The 21,232-nt window shown below is 39.7% G+C and overlaps 2 protein-coding genes across 2 annotated transcripts in view; both read right to left on the bottom strand.

Annotated features, from left to right (window-relative positions):
- Positions 1–339: 339 nt before the first annotated feature.
- Positions 340–5,707, bottom strand: birc5l.S (baculoviral IAP repeat containing 5 like S homeolog; the record flags this gene model as incomplete). The annotated part of the gene is given in 4 exon segments (NM_001096515.1): positions 340–771; positions 1,742–1,859; positions 3,550–3,659; positions 5,499–5,707. Coding segments are annotated over 4 exon segments (471 nt in total). The 5' UTR covers positions 5,646–5,707.
- Positions 5,708–16,060: 10,353 nt separating this feature from the next.
- tubg1.S (tubulin gamma 1 S homeolog) overlaps positions 16,061–21,232 on the bottom strand; it is a 28,643-nt gene continuing 23,471 nt past the window's right edge. Inside the window, 3 exon segments of the mRNA NM_001095207.1 lie at positions 16,061–16,443; positions 18,747–18,908; positions 20,234–20,386. Of these exon segments, the coding sequence (NP_001088676.1) occupies positions 16,246–16,443; positions 18,747–18,908; positions 20,234–20,386 (513 nt within the window). The 3' untranslated portion in view covers positions 16,061–16,245.

Raw genomic sequence — 21,232 nt, 5'->3', positions numbered from 1 at the left:
ATGCGACGTGTCAGATGTTGTGAAGAAACCGGAAGTGAAGGAGAATCGCATGCAAGAACTACATTCACCCGACAGTTGGATAAATGTAGTTCTTACATGCGATTCTTCTCCACAACATCCGACACCTCGCATGGCGATGTGTTGGCAACAAACGCATCGTGGAGTTGCTCCCTATAGGTTTACTACCTTTATATGCAGAACTGTGATCCCACGGTCTATACCAAATGCAATACAGTGTCAGTGGCATGCCACAGGCTTAAATTCCTGCAAACGAGTCCAAACTGTCAGTTTCCCCTACCAGCCAAGTGTCATGAGTTCCACAGAAGCAAACACTGAAGCTTGTCTCGTGCAGTTTATTAACCTGGCGGTTCCATGTAAGACAGGAGTGCATTATAATAGCCCATCCTTAACAATAAAAACATTCCAAGCATAGAGACATTTAAAATCATATGTATTTGACAAAGATACATGCTTCTTGAATGGCAAGGGGTAGGTTATGAATTATTCTGTAATAAACATATATACATTACAGGTGTGTAGTTCGCAGTTTAAAAAAAAAAATCTGTTAATGGAGTATATACAAGGTAAGCGTGGATTGTTTTATAAAAAGCAATATACAGTTTTTATAGCCAGGGAATATATAAATTCAGTAATAAAATACAACAAAAGAAAACATCACTGTGTTTCATCAGCATCAAGTTGCTCCAAGTGACCCCGCACCTCATTTGCTTTTGCCTGGAAACATTCAATGCGCAGGTTCATCTGCTTTTGCTACAAAAAAAATATAAAAAATAAAAACATTTTTTTTTGGATACATACATGAGAACAGGGCTGTCCAAATGGAGCATTAGAGATCCCGCTATTATATAGTAAATAAAGTAAGGATATTATAAGTTACCGAGGAGTTTCATGACCATATAAAAACATGAGGCCGAAGGCCTGACTGGTTTTTATACAGGTCATGGTAACTTCTAATATCCTCATATTTTGAAACAGGGGGTACTTCAATTTATTATAATACACACGTTTCAGTGAGAAATGACTACTCACCGTTTATAACTGATGACATCAGTACTCACCGTTTATAAGGATATAGTTTATATGATATTTATGGCTTGTGTATTATATATTTATAATACACAAAAGCCATGAATATCCTGTAAATTATATCCTTATAAACGGTGAGTTCTGATGTCATCAGTTATAAACGGTGAGTTCTGATGTCATTTCTGTCAGATGACTCATTGAAATTTGTGTATTATAATAAATAAAGTACCCCCAGTTGTAAAATATGAGGATATTAGAAGTTACCTCGGAGTTCCATGACCTGTATAAAAACACTCGGCCTTCGGCCTCGTGTTTTTATATGGTCATGAAACTCCTCGGTAACTTATAATATCCCTATATTTTACAAAAGGGGGTACTTTATTCACTATATAATACACAAAAGCCATGAATATCCTGTAAATTATATCCTTATAAACGGTGAGTTCTGATGTCATTTCTGTCACTCACTGAAATTTGTGTACTATAATAAATAAAGTACCCCCAGTTGTAAAATATGAGGATATTAGAAGTTACCTCGGAGTTCCATGACCCGTATAAAATGGTCATGAAACTCCTCAGTAACTTATAATATCCTTATATTTTACAAGAGGGGGTACTTTATTCACTATATTATACACAGTGGGCACTAAAGTACCATTTGTATGCATCAGTTGCAAAGTCACAGCAACCTTACCATTTTGATTTTTGTACGCTCCAAATCCAGTTTCAGGAACTCGCTCAGTGTCAGTTCTTCTGCTTTCTTTTTCAGTGCAATGAATAAGCAGCTTGGAGAATGTTTCTTGTGTTCATCCCTGGGAAACAGAATATACCATGCACAACTTATTTTAGCAGCATCTAAACTTATTGGATATTTCCATCTGATGCATGTGCTGGTCATATTCGATAAAAAATGATATGGGCATATCTACTAAAAACTAGATAGTTTTCTCACTATTTAAAAAACAAAAAAACAACATTTTTTTTTTGACCAAACCCAAATGTCCTTACCGTAATTTACCAATAATTATTCTCGATGAAATTGGTGCGAGACTAAATAGAGTCAAATCGAATCATAAAACGTTTTCAAATTGTGGCTGCAAAAACTTGAATTTATTAGATTTAATGAAAACCAGTGACAAACAGCCAGAAACTATCAAAAATAATCCTGAAGGCAAAACATGTTCCTATTGTTTAAAGGGGAAGTAAAGTCTAAAATAGAATAAGGCTAGAAATGCTGTATTTTATATACTAAAACTTACTGCACCACAAGCCTAATCAAACAAATGATTTATGCTTTCAACGTTGGCCACAGGGGGTCACCATCTTGTAACTTTGTTAAACATCTTTGCAAGACTAAGACTGTGCACATGCTCAGAATTGTCTGGGCTGCTTAGGGATCGTCATAAATGAACAATAAAAACAGCACAAGTCCAATAATATCTGCCAGAAGCCGATACAGCAAGACTGATTAATAATCAGAACAGGCAGACTGCACTGGGTCCTGTGTTGTCATCTAATGTGGATTTTATAGTTTTTGTATTGTTTAATACAAACTTTCTCCAACTCTGCAGAACCAGTGGCTGCAACAAAATAATCCTCCAAATAGAATCCCAGTTTATCTGGCTCCGTGATTTTGTCCCTGCAGCTGGAGTTGTAAACAGTAAAGGGGATGTAAAGACAAAAATAAAATCCAATACAAATCTCTACACAGTCCCGACTGCTCTACGGGGAAACAAAGCTGCTTGAGTTCTGCACGGCTGGGAAGGCTGGGGATCCCTCTGCTGTTTCATAAGAATGATTGTTTCTCTGCTCAGCAGTTAGGGACCATCTGACAATTCCTATCCACTGCAGTAAATGAAGGGGGAATTTCACTGCATACAGTCAGGTTTCTTATAAAAATGGTACACATTTTTTAATTAAAGTATATTGGAGATACATTTCTTTCATTAAAGAAAGTAAAAATGGTATTTTATTTTGTTGCCTTTGCATGCTCTTTAAGTGACCATCTGCCATTGGCACCTACCAGTAAAGATACAGTTTTTGTAAAAAGAAAATATGTGAGACCTTAATGCCTGAAGCAGTGCCCTCAAGATCATAATTGGGGGAAGTTTACTAGGTTTGTTTCAATAACACTTATAACCAACACTCCATTGTAACAGACATACATTTGATTTTCACTTATCTATACCATTAGACCACGATTATAGTAGTGTGATCCTAAACGAGAATAAGCAACTGCAGGGAAGGAAAATTGTTACATTAGTTAAAGTTTATTGACCACTGTAAGACACAGGAGTGGTACTTTTGCTTCTTCCTTAAAATGGTCTGTTGTAGTTTTTTTATGGTGTTTGAAAATTGCAATTTCAAACAAATGTTACATTGTTATGTGAATACACACAAACACAGCAGAAGATCAAAACATGAACAATGACAAACAAGGCGTAAACAGGGCAGCAATAAACCAGATAGTTATAGTAAGACACAGAGCAGACAATAACTTACATAGGGTCATCTTCAGGCTGCCAACCTTCTAGTTCCTTAAGACAGAAGAAACACTTAACCACATCTGGACTGTTGTCACTGGGGCAGTGAACAAATCCAGCCTCTGCCATCTATGATAAAGAAGAAATAAGTGAAGGAATTGAAAGATGAAGCCACATTCACTAGATCGTCTACAGCAGGGATCCCCAACCTTTTGAACCCGTGAGCAACATTCAGCAGAAAAAGGAGTTGGGGAGCAACATAAGCATGACAAATTTTCTTGGGGTGCCAAATAAGTGCTGTGATTGGTCATTTTGTAGCCCCTATGTGGATTGTCAACCTACATTGTGGCTCTGTTTGGCGGTACACCTGGTTTTTAGACAACCAAAACTTGCCTCCAAGCCAGGAATTCAAAAATAAGCACCTGCTTTGAGGCCACTGGGAGCAACATCCAAGGGGTTGGAGAGCAACATGTTGCTCACGAGCTACTGGTTGGGGATCACTGGTCTACAGTGTTAAATATAGATGGAAATCATTAGTTTGGCAAGTTAAAATGCACTTAACATGGGTTGCACGTGTAGCCCTGCAGCACAACCTCATCATATACAACTAAGGGTCCAAACCCAAAGGCTGATCGCACACAGGGAATATGGACGGTCGCTTCCATCCTGGCGGAAAATTCTGGCAGTGCGCATGAATGCTTTCATTAAATATTACAAATTGTGACTGCTGCGCCATGTGCCATTCACCTAAGGAGTTCAGTTCATGTTGCCTTTATAGTTTCAGCTACACACACTATTAGCAGCAATATGATCTAGACCAGGGATCCCCCCAACCTTTGGAACCTGTGAGCAACATTCAGAAATAAAATGAGTTGGAGAGCAACACTAGCTTGAAACATGTTCTTGGGCATCTTGAAGGTGCAGTATGTTGACAGGGACCCCACCACCTTGAAGGTGCAGTATGTTGACAGGGACCCCACCACCTCGAAGGTGCAGTATGTTGACAGGGACCCCACCACCTCGAAGGTGCAGTATGTTGACAGGGACCCCACCACCTCGAAGGTGCAGTATGTTGACAGGGACCCCACCACCTCGAAGGTGCAGTATGTTGACAGGGACCCCACCACCTCGAAGGTGCAGTATGTTGACAGGGACCCCACCACCTCGAAGGTGCAGTATGTTGACAGGGACCCCACCACCTCGAAGGTGCAGTATGTTGACAGGGTCCCCACCACCTCGAAGGTGCAGTATGTTGACAGGGTCCCCACCACCTCGAAGTTGCAGTATGTTGACAGGGACCCCACCACCTCGAAGGTGCAGTATGTTGACAGGGACCCCACCACCTCGAAGGTGCAGTCTGTAGCCAGGGACCCCACCACCTCGAAGGTGCAGTCTGTAGCCAGGGACCCCACCACCTCGAGGGTGCAGTCTGTAGCCAGGGACCCCACCACCTCGAGGGTGCAGTCTGTAGCCAGGGACCCCACCACCTCGAAGGTGGAGTCTGTAGCCAGGGACCCCACCACCTCGAAGGTGGAGTCTGTAGCCAGGGACCCCACCACCTCGAAGGTGGAGTCTGTAACCAGGGATCCCACCACCTTGAAGGTGGAGTCTGTAGCCAGGGATCCCACCACCTTGAAGGTGGAGTCTGTAGCCAGGGATCCCACCACCTTGAAGGTGGAGACAGTAGCCAGGGATCCCACCACCTTGAAGATGGAGTCTGTAGCCAGGGTCCACTACCACCTTGAATGTGCAGTTCCTGCCGTGTGACTTTGTTTATAGCATTTAGCGCCCTATAACGCAAAGTTTGCACCATTCATATGATTGCCAGACATGCAGTAAATTAACACTCATTTCTTTCTATCCTCCCTACAGTAATATATACTCTCTCTCTAACTCTCTCTCTCCGAGTCATACAATCCCAAGCAAAAACACATTGCCTTCTGCCTAATCCCACCTGCCCCCGTTTACCCGCTCTGGGGTGCAAGCGCAATCTTCGGTAAATGGCCAGTTAGAGAATGTCCTGAGCCGCGTAGCCAGCTTATACAGTCGCCATTCGTCGGGCATAGACGGCTCCTTATCACCGGGAAGGAGAGAATCAATCGAACAGCTACTCATGATGGTGCCGGATTCAAAAAATATGCGCCCTATGACGTCGCCACGCACTGCATCACGGGAATGGCGCTCGGAACTTCCGGATTCAAAAAGACACGCTCCCTCTAGCACGACCTATTGGTTGATTACAGAACTAAAATACGGCGGCCCGAGCAGTCATGTACATTTACCTGTGTGTATGGACTGTGGGACAGACAGGCAGGCTCGAAAGTGTGACATGAGTTGCAGATATGAGCTGTAGTCTTATCATTGCATTTCCTCCCACCTTGTGTAACTTAATCTGTTGCACAGGACAGAGTTTCTTAGTGCTCTAAAGCAGCTGCAAAACTATAACTCTCAACTGTTTGACCACTGCTCCCTATAGTGAAGAGTTGTGTCATAATAATAGAAAAAGTAGCAGGTTTCAAAACCAGCCAAAGTTGGCTACGAAACCAGCCCAAAACTAGCCAAGAGGCACTTCAAGAGTAGCCCAAAATGACACAACATGTGCAGTTTTTTCTGTGAAGCAAAATGGGAAAGATCCGCCCCCTTCACCAGGGGCATAACTACAGAGGGGGGCTCAGGAGGTATCGCAACCCCATGAGGCTTAATACATCTACAATTTTAATAAATATTGGTAAAACAATTCAACCACTAGCTGGCAGCCAGCAGATTTTTGCCCCAAAACTGTCTGAAATTGAGGAGTCACCGGAAAACGCAAGAATACAGAGCGCAAAATCTGGTAACTCCCAACTTCTACACAAGTCGGTCCCATTGCATGCTGGATATTGTAGTCTTACATTACACTTGGCAGTTGGCAAATAGTTAAACAAAAACGACATTACCCAAAATGCATCGGGAGACACAGGCTTGGCACATTAGGGCAAGAAAAATCGTTGGCTGGTTTCCAAAGTAAAAACCAACCAAAGACCCAAAAAGCAGCCCAAATCCCTACCTTGGCTAGTTTATACTTTCAAAACCCACCTGGACTTTAAATTAGTAGCCTAATTTGGCTGGAAACCAGCCAACCTGGCAACCCTGAAAAGGAGGCAGTCCTAGTCCCAGCATCACATCGTTGCATTTGCTTTTAACACTACTCCTCTAACAATGATTTCAGAGTATTTACATTAAAGGGGTGGTTCACCTTTACCTTAACTTTTAGTATGTTACAGTATGGCTCATGCTAGGCACCTTTTCAATTGGTCTTCATTTTTTCTTTTATAGTTTTTGAAAAATTTGCCTTCTGATTCTTTACAGCTTTTAAATAGGGGTCACTGACCTCAATGAAAGCTCTACAAGGCCACAAATTGTTATTGGTACTTTTTTTTACACAATATATTGGATCTAACCATCATTGAATATCTGACACCAGACTCTTACAGAATGAAGAGAAACAGATGCTGAGAAAGTGATAGTGAAGATAAACTTGGTCATTTCAGAAACCATGCAGATTATTCAATTGATTGTATTTACAAAGTTTCTTATTTCAGTTCGCTAAAGCTTATTTTACATTTTTATTTTCATGATAGTTCCCCTTTAAGATCTTTCCACAATACTCTATTTCTAAAAGATGAATCGGCCATTCCAAAACATTAACTTCTGCTTTAACCATTTTTGGTAGATCAACATTTGTCTAGGGGTCAGGTCTGCATGACCCTCTACAGTTCATGGGTTTATACCCCGACATTCTAATGAAGAAATGTACAACGCAGAATTTCCGGTTATGTCAACTCCCCTGTATGTGTCTGGAGTCTTCCGGATTTAGGCCCCTCCACTTGTAAGGCCTGTCTCCAGCTGTCAGTAGTTTCCTGTGAAACCTAACATACCTGCTTCATTGACTTGCATAAAATTGTCATCTGATCTCTGATATCACCTGGAAATAGCTTTGGATCCCTTTTCAGCCTGTTAATACAGTAACTGTTTTTCAGAGGTCTTCAAAAATCTCATATATTCGAGCTATGACTCACTCCCTCTAACCCGTGTTAAGATCAGGCTTGGATAGTAAAGAGGCACATTTTTGTTTTTAAAATAAGGACTTACACTTCCTTTTCATGCCATTGACTGAAACACCTGACTAATCAAGCCGCATCTATATTTCCGGGTTCCTACAGGACACCGGGTGCAGAGCTCACACACGTGCGTTGGGGGCGCAGAAGGCTTGTCTAGATTTTGACTGTTGGTCAATGAGTCAGTTATTGGGTTGGGTAGCAGGCACAACTACTGCAAGATGGGTGGTGAGTCTGAGTGGGTAATAATACAGGATTTGGGTTGGAATGAATGTCAGTTAGACCCGCACTGGTCTATTACTTAGCTAAAATAAGATTCACCCAAATATTAGAATAACACTGAGCACCCCTTTGTGCTTCAGAACATTAGAGGCCAAAATATGGATTAATCTTAACATTTTTTTTATCTTAGGCACACCACTTAAGTTGGCTTTACACATCCTTTAGACTCATTTGGCAGCTTATCTGCCCATGTATGGGTCCCTCTGACAGGACTCCTAGATCGATATCTGGCCAAAAATCAGCAAAATCCTGATCGGGCAGGTTTTGATTTTTCCGTTGGAATGAGGACCTTATTGGGCCCACAATCGGACTTTTCTTATCCCCTTCATTGTAATGCGATTAAATTACCACAATATCAACCCCCAGGTCATCCTGTTGGGGGAAAGATTGGCTTATTTGGCAACTTAGCCAAACAAGCAAATCTTGCAGTTTATGGCCCAGGGCCGGAACTATGGGTAGGCAGAGTAGGTAATGGCCAAGGGCTCATTGGTGATGGCAGGTATCTTTTAAACAGTCATCTGCCTACCCCGAGTCCAGGCTTTCCTGCTGCTTCGCCCACCCAGTGTACTCGATGTCATAGAAAAGGCTCTAGCACAATCGCCTGTGTGAACACAGGGGGAGGTGAGGTAGCCGGCTGGGTTGCCTAGGGTGCCCAGCCGCTTGGCCAATCTCTGGTATGGCTACCTTAAAGGCAGTGTCAGACTGGCCCTAATGGGCCCCCGCCGGGCCAGTCCCCCGTCCCGATCGTACTTAAACGTATAATTTTTTTTTTACGTGCCGCGCGGCACCTTTTACTGAGGAGCAGCGCCTACTCGCAGGAGCGCGGAGCATCGCCTTCGTGCAAGCGTGCTCGGCGCGTCATAGTAGGGAGGCAAGGGGTCGGAGGGGGCCCTGGACATTAGTCCCGGTGGGCCCCGGGCCCCCCAGTCCGACCCTGCTTAAAGAGATACTGTCATGGAAATCAGTTAGTGCTGCTCCAGCAGAATTCTGCACTGAAATCCATTTCTCAAAAGAGCAAACAGATTTTCTTATATTCAATTTTGAAATCTGACATGGGGCTAGACATATTGTCAGTTTCCCAGCTGCCCCAGTTATGTGACTTGTGCCTGCACTTTAAGGGTAGGGACACACTGGGCGATTTGGGGAGTTTTAGTCGCCTGGCGACTAATCGCCGCGACTTTTCTCCCCGAATGCCTCCCCTCGCTCTGCGCCTGGCTAAAATGAAAAATCGCCTGCGCTAATCACACGTGGCGATTCGTTTTCCGAAGTCGCCCGAAGTTTCCTCGTGAGGCAACTTCGGGCGATTTCGGAAAACGAATCGCCGCGTGTGATTAGCGCAGGCGATTTTTCATTTTAGCCAGGCGCAGAGCGAGGGGAGGCATTCGGGGAGAAAAGTCGCGGCGATTAGTCGCCAGGCGACTAAAACTCCCCAAATCGCCCAGTGTGTCCCTACCCTTACTATTAAGTGCTGGTCTTAGATCTACCAGGGAGCTGTTATCTTGTGTTATGGAGCTGCTATCTCGTTACCTTCCCATTGTTCTGTTGTTAGGCTGCTGGGGGGGGGTGATATCACTCCAACTTGCAGTACAGCAAGTCACATACTGGGGGCAGCTGGGAAATTGACAATACGTCTAGCCTCATGTCAGATTTCAAAATTGAATATAACAAAATCTGTTTGCTCTTTTGAAAAATGGATTTCATTGCAGAATTCTGCTGGAGCAGCATTATTAACTTGTATTCATAGGGTGCATTCAGTCCCAGGCTGCTTCCAAGCCAAGCAAGGCAATAACTTTAGAAAAGGGAAAGAAGGACACCATTATACTTCGGCTCCTGCCTTTTAAAACATGTATTACAGCAGTAATGTGGCACAAGCTTTTGTGGAAGAACCCCATAGGACATGAGGAAGTATGGTGGTGTGCTTCTTTTACCTTCTCTAAATTAATCTTAAAATTGCAATCAAGTTAATTTAGTTAAGGTTTCAATGTTTGGAGCAGGTGTAGTAACCATGGTAATGGTTCAAAAATCACTGGATAGTGTTTATATGTTTCATTCTCTCTTTAAAAAACACTTATTGTACAATAACAGGATATACTGTAATGTGTTCTAAAGAGACATTACTTAAGGAAAATGTAAACTCACATCCTGAAAGACTGATGTGATTTACTGAACTGAAGCCACAGTTTTTGGATCTGACCACTAACTGGATATTGAGTTTATTGTGGTTTATTTGACTGTACTAGACCCAGATACTCTATTAATAATAACATCAATCAGTAGCATGATGTGGCCATTTATACCTATTTTCACCAAATATAAAAACTTATCACATCAGCTGTTGAGCATTCATGTTAGCAATGCTAGCCTTTCTATAAAAGTAAATAATTTTGCTTTGCTCTCTTTTTTTCTTGCTTACAAGGGATATATAGATACTGGTATATTTAAAATAAATAAAATAAGTGAAATAAAATATGTGAAGGTAAAATTGATGAGAATGCTTTTGCAATTTACATTCATTATATATCTTTTTTTTTTTTTCAAGATTTTAAGGGATACATGTTCTGTTAAAGGACCAGTAACATAAAAAAAAAATACGTTAGTTTACAACGAAAAAAAACCCCACCAAGACAAATTATACTTTAAATTATAATTTAAAATCGCGAAGTTTTTATTAAGAAATAACTTACCAAAACTCCACTTCTGCTCCTCTTCAGAAAAGGTGACAGGGCGACCATTAGGGTATTTTACCGGCCTGGCCGAAAAAAATTATGGCTGATTCCAATGTTATTGATAGGGAAAAAAAGCTAAAAATATAGAAAGGCCGGTATTTTTTACCAGAAAAGGTGGCAACCCTAGCGACCATCCATTGAGCGGCGCTTGATTTATCCCTGTTCTGCTGCTGGATCCTTTAGCTCCTACTTTCCTTGCTGCAAAGTTCCACTACCCTCGCGAAGGTGATCACCATTTTCTAATCAGAATACCAGCACTGGGGGACTTGATTTGAGTTTGCATCCACATTCTTCAGTGTAGCCTAGCCCGCAGCCCTTGTATGTAGCGGAACTTTGCAGCACGGAAAGTAGGAGCTAAAGGATCCAGCAGAAGATAGCCAGGGAGGATAAATAGAGCGCCACTCAAGGGATGGTCGCCCCTTCTGAAGAGGAGCAGAAGTGGAGTTTTCAATGAACTTGAAACAGGCAGACGGCACTTCTGGAAAGGGTTTTATTGGGGTTACTGCTGTAGAACCTTACGCGTTTCGGGAGTAAATCCCTTAGTCATAGGTCACAGAACAGAAACAACAAAAAATTAAAGTGTTTTAAAGGAATGGCAATATAATGTAGTGTTGCCCTGTACTGGTTAAACTGCTTTGTTTGCTTCAGAAACACTACTATAGTTTATATCAGTAATCCCCCACCAGTAGCTCGTGCACAACATGACATGTTGTTCCCCAACCCCCTGGATGTTGCTCTCAGTGCCCTCAAAAAAGATGCTTATTTTTGAATTGGGTGCATATACGGCCAAACAAAGCCTTCTGTAGGCTGCCAGTCCACATAGGGCCTACCAGTAGCCAACCAAACCCAATATTTGACACCCCATGAACTTTGTGCATGCTCATGTTGCTACCCAAATTTTTTTACATGTGGTTAAAAAAGCTGGGGACCCCTGTTTTATATAATCAAGCTGCTGTGTAGCCATGCTGGCAGCCATTCAAGCACAGGATACATGGTAAATAACAAATAAGGAGGAATCCCATTGTATACTACAGAGCTTATCTGTTATCTGCTGTATATCCTGTGCCTTTTCTCCTTTCTCGGCTTTTAATAGCTGCACAGCAGTTTGTTTATACAAACTATAGTAGAGTTTCTAAAGCAAACACCAGTTGTACCAGTGCAGGGCAACAGTACTTTATATTTTCATTAGTGTTAGTGTTCCTTTAATATGAATTATTTTTGTTACAACAGCGCCACTTGCTGGTCAGTTTTGACCCTGAAGTAGATGAGGAAAATGTCAGGATAAAGAAAGAGGGCTGGTCTGATGTTCTTCTGGTTAGGAAAAGGTGAGAAAAGTTATCTGAGTTTTTCCATACACAGCACGATTAAAGGAGCTCTCCAAAGGATTTACAATTATTTACAAATATCAGACGTTTCTCAGAACACTAAAACAAACACGATCAGTCACCATGTTAGTGGTCACCTATATCAACTATCTAATACACTTATAGAAAGAGTGATGAAAAAGCACACAGAGTATAATGTCCGTATTCTACAACAGAGAATATACTCCAAATTAACATTGTCTTAATACATTTACCTTTAAATCATTGATCGTGCTTCAATGTATGAGATTCCGTATCCAGAAACCCGTTATACAAAAAGCACCAGATTATGCAAAGGTTATCCTTCATAAAATCTATTTTTAGCAAATAATTCTAATTTTTAAAAATCACTTCCTTTTTTCTCTGAAGTAATAAAACGGTACCTTATACTTTATTCTAAGTAAGCCACACAAATGCATATTGGAAGCAAAAAAAAAAAAACGACATTGGGTTTATTTCATTGCAAATTTTTTTTTTTTATGATTTACGGTATGATGATCCAAATTAAGGAAAGATTCCTTATATGGAAAACCCCTGGTCCCAAGCATTCTGATCACTTGGGGACTACATATCACCTGGCAATCTCATGCTAATATGTTATCTCCCTGCCCAAAGCCAAAATGACATTTCTCATGTGACTATGCCACTTATTCCACTACTTAATTAATATCCCATTTGCTATCCATCAGTTGATATGCCATCCCTTCCCTCACCTGCACCTCTAAATAAATAGAAATAAAATTCACTGACTGCAGAGTGAATTTCTTTAGGAAAATTAGATATGAACGTATGTTAAACATATGGGGGCAAATTCCCTAACCGGCGAAAATTCGCCAGGTGTAAATTCGCTAGGACAATGCTAATTTACTAAAATGCGAAGTTGCATCCAGGGCGCCGAACGCTGGCAAATTTTTGCTAGCGTTACTTCAGCAATCAAATCGAAGATGCACTAGCGTTGCCTAATTTGCATACGGCGGGAAATGATAAAGTTGAATGGACGTATATGTTGCAGCAAATACATTACATTACACAAGTCCAGGGAATCTTAATAAAAGAAAATAGAGTTGTTATAATGCCCGTTAGTAAATCGGCGACGTGCCGAACGAAGTCATGCTGGCGAATTTTCGCCAGGGTTAGTCACTTAAAAAGAATTAAAAAGGTTAATTAAAGAATTAAAAAGGATAATAATGAAAATGAGGTTTATAAAAAAAAAAAAAAAAAAAGGTTCTAAATATGACCCGAGTTCTAAGAGAGCTTAGTTCGGTTTTAGACCAGCCCCTATTTTGGATTTCTCCGATTAGCTTTCATCTGGTTTGGTACCTATGAATTGGAGAAAAGCCGATGTCATTCCAATATTTAAAAATGGATTACGATCTCAGCCTGGCCTGTAAGTTTGGCATCTGTGGTGGGCAAATTATTTGAAGGCTTGATAAGGGATCACATTCAAAATGTTGTCCTAGTCAATGGCATTATAAGCAGCAATGGCTTTATGAAGGATAGGTCATGTCAGACTAATTTGATTGCTTTTTATGATGAGGTAAGTAAGATGCTGGACAGTGGGGGGGCAGTAGATGTGATCTATTTGGATTTTGCCAAAGTGTTTTATACCGTGCTTTACAAACGACTGCTTTCTTTACTAAAGCTGGCCATAGACACAAAGATCCGATCGTTCGAATCCTCGAACGATCGGACTTCCCCATCTCCCGACCTGCCACTAACCTTCAGTTTAAATAAAGTAGTAAAAGAACAGATCAGCCGATGCTCTGTCCCTAACTGCAGTCGTAAAAAAGTTTATGTCCGCCAAAGCTGGTGACAGTCTCCCACTGAAAATCGTCCTATCAGCAATACATGGAGATATTATCGGCAGCCGACAGAAATCTTTTAACATGTCCGATCGACTGAACGGCCTATCTCCATGGAACGAAAAATGACGGGACACTCAACACAGTCCGAAAATCGTCGAATCGAGGATTCATATTATCGGATCCTTGTGTCTATGGCCAGCTTCAGGTCTGTTGGGCTTAATGAAGTCGTTTGCACATGGATAGGAAACTGGCTACAGGATCGGGTACAGAGGGTGGTTGTTAATGGTACATTCTCTACTTGGAGTAAGGATTCCTTAGTGGGGTCCAGCAGGGCTCAGTATTGGGTCCAATTTTATTTAACTTGTTCATTAATGACTTAGGGGAGGGTGTTGTAAGTAATGACACAAAACTATCCAGCCTAAATAATTCCAACCAGGATGTGGCATCCTTGTAACAGGATCTTGACAAACTGGCAATCTGGGCAGCTAAGTGGAAAATGAGATTCAATGTTGATAAATGTAAAGTCATGCACCTGGGATGTAGAAATATCCAAGCCACTTATACCCTTAATGGGACTGCACTAGGCAAATCCATTATGGAAAAGGACCTTGGAGTCCTTGTAGATGATAAACTTGGCTGTAGCAAGCAATGCCAGTCAGCAGCATCAAGGGCAAATAAGGTCTTGAGCTGTATTAAAAGGGGCATAGAATCAAGGGAGGAGGGGGTCATTCTTCCACTGTATAGAGCACTGGTAAGGCCCCATCTAGAATATGCCGTACAGTTTTGGTCTCCATCACTCAAACAGGACATTATTGTATTAGAGAGGGTACAGAGAAGGGCAACTAAGCTGGTAAAAGGTAGGGAAAATCTTAGCTATGAGGAAAGACTGGCCAATTGGAAATGTTCACGCTGGTGAAGAGGCTCTTAAGGGGTGATGTGATAACTATGTATAAATATATAAGGGGATTATATAATTATCTCTCTAATGCTATATTTACCAATAGGTCTTTCCAGTTGACGCGCGGTCACCCATTCTGATTAGAAGAAAGGAGGTTCCACCTAAATATTGGGAAGGGTTTTTTACAGTGAGATCTGTGAAGATGTGGAATTCTCTCCCTGAATCAGTGGTACAGACTGATACATTAGATAGCTTTAAGAAGGGGTTGGATGGCTTTTTAGCAAGTGAGGGAATACAGGGTTATGGGAGATAGCTCATAGTACAAGCTGATCCAGGGACTGGTCCCATTGCCATTTTGGAGTCAGGAAGGATTTTTTCCCCCTCTGAGGCAAATTGGAGAGGCTTCAAAAATTTTTTTTTGCCTTCCTCTAGATCAACTAGCATTTAGGCAGGTTAAAATCGTTTACATTTGATGGTCTTGATGTGTCTTTTTTCAACCTAACTTACTACGTTAACCATGTGCTAATTCAACCGATTGTATGAATGCACATATTGTATGTTTATGACATGATGACAAGTATATAGTGTATACTTTAATTAAAAGTTCTCTCTCCAGGTCTTTATCATGCCACGTTTTCCTTATACAGCAAAACACCTCTTCACACATTAAGCAGGGAATGGCAGCATTCCAGAACACTGTTCAGTGAGAGCTGTAGCTGACTAGCTGCCTTATGTTTGATAATTGATTGAGACAAGTGATTTGCTTTTTACATTTTTTTTTTTAATATGTGATAACAAAAGAAGAGAGGCAGAAAACTTTGTTAGAAATTTATAGCAAGGAAACTCTCTGAAATGCTTTTGAAGTGTACCAATCATAGAGAAACAGTATTCCCTGCCAGAGGTGTGGGCTAACAGAGTCTGGTTGGGGCAAACAATATTCTTTTGTCCAGAAAATGCTTCTAGTAAGCGCCATGCTGCTCTTACTCACATAATGAGGAGTTTCCAAGCTTGCTCATTTTGCACATGATGTAGGATCAGTCAATTGCACAAACAACCTTTATGTCACATACATGAACATTATGAGCAAATAGGGAGAGTCCTTCACCCAACCGGAGTGCTGGCTTTATTAGCCCACACCTCCAGTTGCACAAATAAATGTTGGTATGAAAGGTTGTCTTTTAACAAATGTTAGTAACCAGTAAGTGCTTTCATTTCCTTCTAATGGAAAGAAATTTACTTTGGTATGAAAGATGAATACAGATTATCTATATATTCCAACTATCCATGCTGAAATGTACTACATAAAGGCACAAACTGAAATGATCTAGAAACTGCACAGATAAAATGGGAGGCAACAATTGTCTTGACAACAGAACTGTTACTTGTATTAATATAGTGCTCTTGCTTTTTAAGTTAATGCTCACCAATTTCCAGGTTTTAATATCGCTTGGCTTGGAGGACACTGGTATTTACAGTTAAGGTTCAAGTTCTTCTACAGAAGTGACACGCTTTGCACCCAAGCTCTTAACCCTTATAGGACCCATTATTTTTCTTGGCTTCCCCAAGAGATATAGTCTGGACGAGTAGCTGCATGGTATTCGTCTATTAACTGCTGTACGATTTCCCTTGAATTATCCAGCTCGTCAAAGTTGTCCTTAAAGATGTCCTCCTTTCGGAACTGCTCCAGGAAAGCCTCACGTTTTCGCAGTTTATCATACTGTCGACAGGTCCTTTCAAACAGCTGATGAAAAGAATATAGAAATACATTTTAAAAAAGTTAGAGCAGAGTGTAGTACAGGTACGGGACTAGTTATCCAGAATGCTTTGAAGAAATACTTTGGATCAGTATACTAAAAAATCATTTAAACATTAAACAAACGCAATAGGATTATTTTGCCTCCAATAAGGATTAATTATACCTTAGTTTCAATCAAGTAGATGGTACTGGCTTATTATTACAGATATAAAGGAAATCATTAAAAAAAAAAAAAAAATGGATTATATGGATAAAATGGAAACTATGGGAGATGGTCTTCCCATAATTCAGAGCTTTCTGGATTATGGGTTTCCGGATAAAATATAGATGTGGATAGCCTTAAAATCCATGTACAAACCATGTATTTACTGTATACTTCCTGGCAACTGACTGAATAATTATTTAAAGGGCCGAGACTAAGGGGGTTATTTATCAAAGTCTGAATTTATCTTAATATTTTTTGCTACAAACTCCAATCAAATCTGCTCGGGTTTTTTTTACACTTATTCATTATTACATTTTCCCAAAAATTTGCTTTGCGGGAAAAAACAAAAACAGATTTTCGAGATTTTTTCATCTGATTTTCACGTTTTCCCCCCCCGGAGTTTTCACCCGAAAACTTTGGGGTATTGCACAAAACCCAGCACACATCAAAAAATCATTGGGACTGAGATGCCAGATTTTCTGATTCGAGACTTTTCCATCCTCTGGGTTTAATAAATTCAGAAAAAAAATTCTTGAAGTCCGATTTTATAAAAAAAAAAAATCAAGAATCTTCGTGAAAGATTCGGCCGAATACCGAACCGAATCCTAATTTGCATATGCAAATTAGGTATTGGAAGAGGAATTTTTTTTACTTCCTTGTTTTTTGACAAAGTCACGCAATTTCCCTTCCGCCTCTAATTTGCATATGCAAATTAGGATTAGGTTCGGCCGGGCAGAAGGATTTGGCCGAATCCGAATCCTGCTGAAAAAGGCCGAATCCTGTATTCGGTGAATCCCTAGAAACAAGTGAAGTAAAAAGAAGTTTAAAATACTAACCAGATGCATATTTTGCCATGGTTCTGTCTGTAAATAGTCAAGTCCAATTAGTCTGCACCTCATACAGTCAAGCACATATGAATTATTGCTTTAGGTTGTGCAACTGATTGGCAGAGAGGCTTTTATGTGTTGACCCATAGAGTAACATTACAGGGTTGGTTCACCTTCAAGTTAAGTTTTAGTATGTTATAGAATGGCCAATTCTAAGTAACTTTTCAGTTGGTCTATATTATTTATTTTTATTTAGTTTTTATATTATTTGCCTTCATCTTCTGACTCTGTCCAGCTTTCAAATGGTGGTCCCCGACCCCATCTAAAAAACAAATGTTCTGCTACACATTTATTATTCATCTTTCTATTCAGGCCCTCTCTTATTCATTTTCCAGTCTCTTATTCAAATAATTGCATAGTTGCTAGGGTTATTAGGACCGTAGCAACCAGATTGCTGAAATTGCAAACTGGAGAGCTGCTGGATAAAAAGCTAAATAGCTCAAAAACCACAAATAACAAAAAATGGAAACCAGTTGCAAATTGTCTCAGAATATCACTCTCTATATCACACTAAAAGTGAGTTCATTTTAATATGATGAAGAGAGTGACATTCTGAGACAATTTGCAATTGGTTTTCATTTTTTCATTTGCAGTTTTTGAGTTATTTAGCAGCTCTCCAATTTCAGCAATCTGGTTGCTAGGATCCAAATTACCCTAGCAACCACTGATTTGAAAAAGAGACTGGGATATGAATAGGAGAGGCCTGAATAGAAAGATGAATAATAAAGTCACAATAAAAGATCATGCATTTCTTAGATAGGGTCAGTGACCCCTGATTGAAAACTGTAAAGAGTTGGAAGGCAAATTATTAAAAAAAACTAAAAAAAACCTAAAAGAAAATAAATGACGACCACAAGTAATAAAAAATGAAAGCCAATTGCAAATTGTCAGAATAGCACTCTACATCATGCCAAAAGTTATCTCAAAGGTGAACAACTCCTTTAATGCTGCATGTTTTCAAAGTAAAACAGACTTCTACTATACATTGAAGAATAATTTGCTTTAACGGATTTCCCTGATTTTACATTTTCCTGGATTAAACACAATTTTTTCTTGGTCCCCAAAAAAAACGTAAAGTGGCGATTCTACTGCCACATATTTTGCGGTCAATGTAAGGGAAGTTAACCAAAATAGTAATTGCATAATAGGATTTGTTTCCACAATACAGTAATTTTTCATATAATAACCCTACTCACCGAAGAGATATTGGTGTGATTGGCCATCATTAGCCCGCTGACCCGGTGTGCAGATGGCAAATAAGGTGACTTTCTGGACAGAGCAACTTGGATGCTGGCAGGTCCCCATGGGATAAAGTTGGCTAGCTTCCTCTCTCGAATCCTCTGAAGGCTTTTGTGAACCTAACCAGAAAAAAACGTCCAAATTAAAACTTAATCTTAATATATTGTGCTATATTAATTTCTGTAACATATCTGACAAATGGAAGAGATTTACTCAACATAAAACCAATAGAAATACATTAGATCTTAAAGGACTAACTAATAAAAACATGTAATTTCTGATTGTCTCCCCTCCATTGCGTTCTTATAATTTCTTATGAGTTGCAAGCACGGTATAAGTAATTCATATTGTGGTGAAACTTAAATCTCACTGATAAATTACATTAAAAAAAAAATCAAATTAAAAAAATATCATGAAATATATATTTTCAGGTAGAAACAGGCTTCTCCTCAGTCTTTTTAAGTTGCACACGCCAAGAAATGCGAGTCTAACCCAAATAAAGAATATCTTAATAAAATACAGGTATGGGACCTGTTATCCAGAATGTCCGGGACCTGAGGCTTTCCGGATAATGGATCTTATCATAATTTGGATCCTCATACCTAAAGTCTACTAAAAAATTATGTAAACATTAAATAAAACCAATAGGTTGGTTTTGCTTCCAATAAGGATTAATTATATTTTAGTTTGGATCAAGTACAAGCTACTGTTTTATTATTACAGAGAAAAAGGAAATCATTTTAAAAAATGTGCAATATTTGATTATAATGGAGTCTACCGTAATTCGGAAATTCTGGATATGGTCTTCCTATTACATGGTCACAATTTCTTAAATAAACGGTCTTAAAAAATTGTAAAATAATAAATACCCCTTGGTGGTTCACCTTTACGTTAAAAAGGTTAGCATTTTATAGAATGGTTATATATATATATATATATATATATATATATATATATATATATATATATATATATAATTTTTTTTTTTTTCTTTTTTTTTAAAATTATTTCCTTTTTCTTCTGACTCTTTCCATCATTTAAATAGGGATCAGTGACCCCATCTAAAAAAACAAACACTCTGTAAGGCTACAAATGTATTGTTATTGCTACTTTTTATTACTCATCTCTCTATTCAGGGCCTCTTCTATTCATAGTCCAGTTTCTTATTCAAATCAATACATGGTTGCTAGGGTCATTTGGACCCTAACAATCAAGATTGCTGAAATTTCAAACTGGAGAGAGGCTGAATAAAAAGCTAAATAACTCAAAAACCACAAATAATAAAAAAAATTAAAACCAATTGCAAAATGTCTCATAGTAACACTTTGTACACCACACTAAAAAAGCTAATTTTAAGGTGAACAACCCCTTTAACCATGTATTTTGTCTCCATGTCATACTGATCACTGTAGAAGAAAACATCACAGCCAAAAACCCTTCATACCTGTGTGGGATCCACCTCCCCTTGAATGATGTTCAGTATTGCAATATAGCAGTGGTTAGTTTGCCTATCACGGCCAGTGGATACCATAACATTTTTTGGCTGCAGTAGCCTTCTCATGACATCCAACACTGTAGTCTTACGCACGCTGGCGACCTATGAACAAGAAGAAGAATTACTTGAATACTAGCATTTGCTTTTAAAGGAGAAGGAAGGCTACCAAGGCAGTTTATTGGCAATAGATTAGCCACAACAGTGCAAGCTAGTTTAGATCATTTTTATTCTTTAGAATGATTTTCTATACCTGAATAAACAGCTCTATACACGGTCTCTGTTTGTTTAGGACAGTAGCTGCCATATTAGCTTGCTGTAACATCACATCCTGCCCGAGTTTCTCCCTGCTCACTCATAGCTCTGAGCTCAGATTACAGCAGGGAGGGGAAGAAGGAGAGAGGCGCAAACTGAACATGCTCAAGCCGAAGCCCTGAAGGTTTAAGCTGATAACAGGAAGTCTGATACAGAAGCCCATGTGTACACAATAGAAGGACAGAAATGCAGTGTTTCTTCAGACAGAGGACTCAGAGCAGCATTACTTTGAGGGTTTACTGGTGTATTTATATAGACCTTTCTGATAAAACTAACTTAGTTTTAACCTTTCCTTCTCCTTTAAAGGGGAGTAGTATTTGTGTTATCCGTATTTTTTTCAAAATATAAACAGAAATATTTACTAGGAAAAAATCAATGATGATTTGATAAACATGATTATGAATTGCTTCTTCACATAACCGCACGTCAAACTCTAGATTTGACTTTTAATCTAGTTCACTCTCAAACATATTGAGAAGTCACTAAACTACCATGAATACAGATCATAGTAAACACAGATCAGGTATGTCAAAGCCACATTAATTACATCAGCTGCTGTAAAATACACTTTAACAATGATACAAGGAGCTCCAGATACTGGCATAGAAAATAACCACACAGATGCAAGAGGGCACC

Source organism: Xenopus laevis, chromosome 9_10S, assembly GCF_017654675.1.
Source record: "Xenopus laevis strain J_2021 chromosome 9_10S, Xenopus_laevis_v10.1, whole genome shotgun sequence".
NCBI lineage: Eukaryota > Metazoa > Chordata > Amphibia > Anura > Pipidae > Xenopus > Xenopus laevis.
Note: the sequence above shows the minus strand (reverse complement) of the source record. Positions and strands in the feature narration are given on the sequence as shown.